We start from the raw sequence: 7,895 nt of genomic DNA, 5'->3' as shown, positions 1-7,895 counted from the left end.
GAAAGAGAATTTGACTTTTCATTGGATTTCTCAGCACAGGTGTATGGTGTTTTCACTGCCAAGTAGCTTGGCTCATAGCAGACAAAACTTTGTGGTTTTAGAAAAGCGTGCACAACAAAGGGTTCTTTCCCTGCTGCTGGAAGTAACCTTTGTTCCTCGTTAACGATCGTTCTGAACGGAGCCGGGTACAAGCCTTCCCGTAAACAAAGGCAGAGTTGTGGTGGCAGCATATTCTGTTAGCAGGTAACACGGTAGATTTGAAACATCATGTTGGTCTATAACAATACCAAAGGGGGAAAAAAATGGGAGCCTTGTAAGGTAATGACTGTGCTAGGCAAATCCTTCCTGTCTTATCCAAGCCTTTTTTTTTAATACGGTAGTTTTGACTCTGCTGTATAGCAGAAAGTATGTCTCTGGGTTTGTTTCTTTTGGATTTTTTGAATATATAATAATTTCTTATTTAAACTAATCCCTTTTGCCTGCCCTGCTCCAGAGAAGGTGACTTCTCAGTTCTTCTGACATCCTCCTGCTTAGTTGTGTAGTGTCACTGAGGGCAGGAGGGAGGGAGAGTTTTAGAAGATGATGATTGGTTTCTTGCATAAGCCTGCAGAAGGACATTTTGTGCCTGAAAGCTTGACTAATGCCTCTCCCAACTATAAAGTGAAGGGGCTTTTGCCAGAAAATCTTGCTGCTTGTATATTCCCTGGACCCTTGTAGCGATGACAGCTACAGTTTTATCCAGTCATCAAGGACTTCAGTGTTTATCCTTAGAATCTATAGTGCCTATTGAAGTGCTCTCTCCAGGTGTTTAAACACCAACAACTTGAGATTTCAGAATTTATAAAGCAGTACCTGTCCTTTGCTTCTGCAGGACTAGGACTGCTTGTGCCTTCCTTCAGCTGCGTAAGAGGTATCCAAATCTAGTCTCTTTATCTACCAAAAGTGCAGAAGTCCGATGGCCAGAATGAAAACAAACTTGAGGGAGTCTATCGGTTGGCCAAGAGTTAAGGCTAGAAGAAGGAGGACCTGGGTTCTGAGCCCTGTTTTTGATGCATTTTGTATGAGTCATTAGATATATTTTTATATTTTTTTTAAGTAACTCGGAGAACTGCCTACGAGCTGATCCATCTCAGTTTTGGACTTCTGTGCGCGGAGTTCGGTGCTCAGCTGCTCAAAACAGGGTGCTTCTTCGCACAGGCAGGGGTTGAAGTTTGAGATGTCAAAGAAACTGTCAGGAGTAAAATGTAGAATGAATTTGGTGCCTAATGGGTTTGGCAGCCCATGGATTGCTTTGTGGACTTAAGTGTCTAGATTCTACCTAAGTCCACATTTAGCTGCATACAGTGCCCTTACAGATCTTGTCCTAAGCTACCACTGTGCATTTGAGAGAGCCATGACGCCCTAGAAACTCCTGACCTTTGTCTTTGCACTTTGTAAGATCACAGATCATAGAGAAGGGCTGAAAGGGACCTCCATAGGTTATCTTGTCCAACCCCCTGCATGAGGCATGATCATCCCTATCCACATCATCCGATACAAATCCATTGTCTAACCCCTTAGCAAAACTAGTCAACCCTGACACAACACAAGACATAATACCCTAACCTGCCACAGGTAAAACAGGGAGACCATGGCAGGGCAGGCAATGTCCTTTTTCTGAAAAGGTTGTTAATATATGCTCAAGAGATCCCAGGAAGAAGGCCATACCCCTTGCTGCAGAGGAAGGCAAAACCCCCCACAATCTGACCATGGGGTAAAATTTTTCCCTGACCCCAAATATGGAGATTTGTCTGACCCTGAGTGGAGGAGAAAGGATGTGAATGCAGGTCTCTGCAGTCTGGCTTCATAAGTATTACGAGTGCAGTAGATCAGATGCCTAAACATTAGTCATAATAAAATGGCCAATAGGGCTATTCCTGCACGTACAGTTTGTTAGAAAACATGTGTGTTGGAAACTGGGTTTATATAAAGTGCATGCAAATGAGCAGCTTGATTGGTTTTTACTTCAGGGAGGAGTCCGTAGGCCACCTTGCACAGGGGAATAGAGCAACCAGGAAGAAATATGAGCAGAGGTGAAACTCCGAAGCAACTGAAGGAGCCAGAATGCAATATGCAAAGTGGAATGAGAGCAGGATACTTCAGTAAACACCTCTACAGTGATCATGCCCTGAATGATACAGGATACTTGGTTATTTGGGAGGATATCATTATGTTGGGCACTGACATAATGATATCACTGACTCAGGGAGGAGAGTCTTCTGCTAAGCCACCAACACCTTCTGCAGTGGTTAGCTGTTCCCTGCAAGGCTGTCTTTAAATGCAGTCCTAGCTCACGGTTAGACTTGAGTTTCATTGTGGTTTGGACTTTAACAAACAAGAGGAAGGAGCCGAAACTCAAAGGTCAGAGTGAGGAAGAAATATGTGGTGGAGCTGTCTGAAGACTCATTTATTGCATCATTGCAAAGGGCAGCACGACTGGGCTAGGCAGCACAGGCCAGTTTAACAGGTCAGAATGGAAAAGCTACTATTGAGGCTTTTGCCAGCCGGCCTTCCTAGTGGCTTTTCTTCAGATGAGCAGTAAACAGAATCGGATGCTTCTGAATTCACCCGTGCAACCCTGTTTCTTATCGAGGCTGGTAACAGCAGTTTGTTCTCCAGCACCTGCTGCTTCCGTACTGTTCTGATGGCTTGGCTGTTGTGTGGCTGCGGGCTGGGTTTGCCTTTTGTTTTGTATTGAGCTCTGTGCTTATAAAAGGGCAAGAGATATCCTGTTTGCTATAACATGAGGACAGCAGAACCGGAGCAAGCTTTTTCAAGCTGCAGGCTTAGTATGACTCGCTTATTTGGAGGCTCTACTTTCAGGCACTTGAGGAAAATAGCCTTGCTCAAGCAATCTTTGGCCTCTCTGTGAATAAAGAGGATTTTAAAAGGTTCTTTAGGTCGGTGGTTCTCAACTTTCATTGTACCAGGACCCATTTGTAAACATCGATGGCCAGTCCCGAGCCAGTACACAGTTTAAGTAGATAACAGCCCCCTGACCCTGCCAATGCCCCTCACCCCAAAGTCACTGTGTGGGGCAGGGGGTGTGTGTGGTGAGTAGGGTGGGGCATGGAAAGGCATGTTGCCCCCCCAGATCTGTGCACCCACAGAGGGCATGGGGCTGCAGGTTGGCTGGACTGGCACAGGCAGAAGCCACCTCTGTGGCCCTGCAGGCGGGACTCTGCATGGGAGGGCAGAACAGGGGGGGTGAGACTCATTACTGCCACTGCCACCGGACCCCCCTATGCCAGCCATGCCACCAGCAGTGCAAGGAGTTCACTGATGGGGGGAGAGGTGGGGCACACTGCTCTCGCCTTCTCCCACTGCCAGCTGGTGGGCTGGGCCGCAGCTCTACCTTGCTGCCATAGCTTCTGTTGCCACTCTCCTCATGCCACGGCTCTACCCCAGAGAGGAGGTGGGGTGGCAGGCAGTATCACCTGTATCCCCCCCATCCCCCTGACACAGCATCCTGCCACAGATCAGTCTCTGCAAACTCAGTCCTCTTGTGTGTTTTGGGTTTGGTAGGAACTGTAGTTTCCAGTGAAGCCTTGAATGTCAGAATCATGACTACTGTTACTCAAAGGTATAATTCATGCACTTAATCCTTCTGCTCTTTTGGAGCCAATGTAAGTATTTGCTTATCCTTGGAAAATGTATTCTCGCCTTCACTGGGAGCCGTAGGGCTAGAATGGTAAATATTTGAAAAGAAGAACGCCCCTTTCTACTGTCCCTTTCTCAGATGTATTAAAACAATTTGATGAGGAAATCTGCTTTCCAGTTTTCCACACCTCTGTCTTTTCAGTATCAATTTGAGGCCCCAGCGTGAAAGAATCTCTGTTCGCACCAACTGTTGCAAATTGAGTGGCTGACACAACTTCCAGCTTCTGTCTGGAAACACTGTCACGTCACGTCACCCCCCCCCCCCCCCCCCAACACACACACACTTGTGTGATAGGTTTATAGTGTAAACAGCGATTGTCATGGCTTGTGTTGAATGGCTGATCTCCAATCCCTCTCTAGGTGTCTTGGCTTCAAGAAATACAGATCTGAACTAGAAAGAAGAAAGAATCCCCACTCCAAAGGGAAGGAAGAGCCTGTTATCAGTGTGGACACAAGTGCTGCCAAAGAGCCAGGTCTCTCAAATGGAGGGTCGTCATTGGTGGCAGAAAGCTCTATGGCAGCTGTTGTATCTCTAGGGACAGCGGAGCCTGGACTGGTTAATCCAGCATTTGAGGAGGGTGAAGAAGGTGGGACTTTCTCTGCAAATATTTATAATGTCTTGCTTGCGTGGCTTTGCATGGTATGAAATCCGATTCCGTTTCAGATGTTTTTCTTCCAATGAGCTTGTCACCAAACTGGCTAGTACTGACACTTCCTCTATACACACATGCTTGGTCTTTCAGCTCCACGTCTTGGGCCATTGGCGCTAACAGTAGTAATGTTCCTTATCCCCTGTTTCTCCGTTAGAGAGAGGTGTGTGTACAGCAAAATCATTTTGCAGGCCCAAGGTAGGGTGGCATATGTCCTACTGTCACCAGGACAGTCCTGTTTTAAAAGCACCTGTCCCAGGCATCCCATTCGTTTCTTCAAGTGAACTATTTTGTCCCATTTTCAGACACCTTCAGTCTCCAGCCAGGGAATATAATAAGGGCTTGCTGGTCCTTTAGCATCCTACAGTTCTGCACTCCATTGTATATACACATGCGCGTGCACTCTCTGGCATGATCAGCCGAGACAGGGACTCAGAGACAGCTGAGTGTGCTGGAGAGCAGGTGTGGGGAGTGGAGTGCTGCAGGATGCTGGAGCAACTTAGACAATGCTCCCATCAAAGCTGTTCAGGTTATCCCATTTTGACGCTAGGGAAATTCAGCCCCGCTAGCCCACAGTTATCCGTGCATAAGCCACGTACACTGCACCAATTAAAACGACAGGTTAGAAGCTCAGAAATCACCCCCTTGCTGTACTGCAAGGACACAAAGTGCATGTCTCTCCCTAATGGCCACTAAGCATTTAAACAGGCCAAACAGTTAGTACAAGGAATTGGCTCCAATCTCATCTTGATATTATGTTTGCCCCTTTGGAGAGGCAATTGTCTATTTATTACAGATTTATTAATTAATATTTCTTCTCTACTGATAACAAAGAAGTTTATGGCCTATATTAATGCTTGGGTTAATCACTGGAGGAGAAGGCTTGTTGTGCTGCCAGTAACTATCTCAGCTTAAAAACAGCACTGCTTGACTAAACCTTTAGAACACTTGACAGCACGTTTCAGAATCCTTTTCTTAAACTTATGTTTGTGCCTAGGCAAGATTGGGCTGGGCAAAGAGGGGAAGTGGAAATATGTCTGCTGACTAACCTAGGTAACATGTAGGTTAGTTTGGCTCTATGTTGGAGTTTCCCCAAGTATACCCAAGGCTCCCTGTTCACACCATTGTGTGAGAGAACTACAGCTGTACTTGGCTGCCATTGAGATTGCTTTCATTGCTACATACAAAATGTCTGGCTTGTGCACGCACACTGCCGTGATGATGGCTTCAACCTAATTTGCCAAAATGCAGGGAGACCTAACAATTTTCATCATCAGAATCCTCAGTACTCCTATGAAGCTGTACATGTTACTCCCATTTTAGAGAGAAAGGAAAGGCAAGTTGAAGCAGGGAGATTAAATTACATGCCTAAAATCATATGCCAATGCACTGTCAGATCTCTGATTATAAACTCAGGAGTGCTGAGCTTCCAGACTGCTTCCTTTCCCCTGAGACTGAGACACCAAGTCCCTTTCTCTAATGGCCTGAGCATGGAATTTGGGACCTTTTGGCTGCTAGGCCTAATCAATTAGATTTTTGGTAACCCAGCTGACATGAAGAAGAAACATCTCAAAATGGCAATTTACATATCTTTTTGCAAAAGCTATGTTGCCAGTCTTGCTGCACCTTGTGGCAATTGTCTTTGTAGCAAGTGAGCACAAGTTGGCAAGTGGTAGGGGAACACTAGGAAACTAGCTTATTAACTATCCTTTCTTCTAAATGCCCTCTGCCTACTCCCCTGTCTGCTCCCCCATAACCATCTTTGAGCATGTAAGCAAAGCAAGTCCTAACAGCATTGAAAATCCTGAATTACGTGAAATTATATGAATAGACTCAGAAGTATTATGTACATTCATGTTGTTTCTTTTCTCCAATTGTCACAACCAGACCTGCCTCAGAGAGCTAGCCTTGTGGCCGAAACCAGCACCATTGAAATTCAACGAGAAGACCCAGAGGAAGAACTTGGAATGAGGATAGTTGGGGGTAAAGATACCCCTCTGGGGAACATTGTGGTTCAGGAAATCCTTCGGGATTCTGTTGTTGCTACGGATGGACGAATAGCACCTGGAGACCACATTCTCGAGGTAGGCTTGTCTGTTGAGAGTAGGATTCCTGCTCCCCAGCCTGCCCAATCCAGTGCCCTGGCACCTGTTCCAGCTGGTCTGAGACCAGGAGTCCTTGCTCTGGCCAGTCTGCAATGTAACCCGCATGTAGCGACTGCTCCAGCCGGTCTAGAGCAGGCACCACATGTGGCACAGTCCCAGACCTGCTAGATCTGGTCCTGGATCTGGCATGTGGGGAACCCTCAGACCCCCATGCCCAGCATGCTGGATCCAGCATCTGATCTAGCTGGACTGTGCCAGATGTAGCATCCCATCTAGGACCTGTGGTACACACGGTGCCTGCCCTGGACCTGCTGGAGTGGGCATGATGTATGGCTCGCGTTCTGGACCAGCCAGAGAGGGCACTGGATCCAGCATTGGGGAGGTGGGGATGGAGAGGTTGGGAGCAGGATTGCCACACGCACCTACTCTGGGACCCAAGTTGCATCTCCCAGGCCCTGTGCCCAAGGCCAGTCCAGCATGCACTTGTGGCATGTGGGTCTACTTGAGACCCAGGGCCAGCACTGGGAGCTGGATGATGCGTCTTGGCCCCAGGCCTTATGTTTGACACCCCTGACCTAAGAGAAGCTTACACACAGCACTTGGCAAAGCTGAGAAAATGTGGTTGTGAAACCCAAAGTTGCTCCATGTAACTTGGCTCTTCTTTGCTGGGCTGCAGTCTTACAAGAAAAAGCTGTCTCATTACTCAGTGACCCTTCTTGCTTTGTCAGGTCACAAATTCCACAAGAACAGGTTCTCTCACAGTGTTGAATTGCTTTTGAGGTTACCGGAACCAGGGAACCAAGATGCACCAAGTACATTTATAAAATAGAACCTGAGCATGTTTCTACCCCTTGAGAGGTTGGATCGGTTTAAGTTTTGTCTTTGTTCTTATTTTTGACCTGACTAGACACTTAAGGGTGCAAATGTAGGAATGAGGATTTACTTAGTGTGGTTCAAAAGGGGTACAATTCAGAAGAGCAGTCCTTTTATTTTCATCCCATTGACTTAAAAACCCCTACTTCTATCCAAAACTCACTTTACTCCCCATTGTTGGAGAAATATTTCTGATTCACCAAACTTAAAGTAGTTTAAAATATTATTCTAGATATTTTTGGCTGTGTGCATTAGATAGTTGTAGGGTGTTTTAGATCAGGGTGGGGAAGTGGATTATGAAGTAGAAAGACTCCTCACCAGTGAGAATTCTCTTCCAACAACTCCAGCTCCCTCAAACAGAGGGTAGCCCAGCTAGAAGGCCTCACCTTGTCTTTCTCCATGCAATATTGCTGCAGCTGCATTCTCTCAAGCAGATTCATCATAAGCTATTTAAAACCTTGTAGGTGAAACCCAGCATAAATTAAATACGTCACAAGTCATATTATCATCACAAATAAATACAACCTGAATCTAGTAGGCAGCCAGAATAGAGCATAGGACACACAAG

General features: G+C 46.3%; 1 protein-coding gene across 2 annotated transcripts in view; it reads left to right on the top strand.

Annotated features, from left to right (window-relative positions):
• The window catches only part of LOC102388286 (ligand of Numb protein X 2-like), a 41,735-nt gene that overhangs the window by 17,595 nt on the left and 16,245 nt on the right, over window positions 1-7,895 (top strand). For both annotated transcript variants that reach the window (XM_025213782.1, XM_014523938.2), the window contains exons 3-4: window positions 4,060-4,286; window positions 6,237-6,433. In XM_025213782.1, the coding sequence (XP_025069567.1) occupies window positions 4,060-4,286; window positions 6,237-6,433 (424 nt within the window). The remainder of the gene's footprint in view (window positions 1-4,059; window positions 4,287-6,236; window positions 6,434-7,895) is intronic.

Source organism: Alligator sinensis, unplaced genomic scaffold (assembly GCF_000455745.1).
Source record: "Alligator sinensis unplaced genomic scaffold, ASM45574v1 scaffold626_1, whole genome shotgun sequence".
Taxonomy (NCBI): domain Eukaryota; kingdom Metazoa; phylum Chordata; order Crocodylia; family Alligatoridae; genus Alligator; species Alligator sinensis.
Note: the sequence above shows the minus strand (reverse complement) of the source record. Positions and strands in the feature narration are given on the sequence as shown.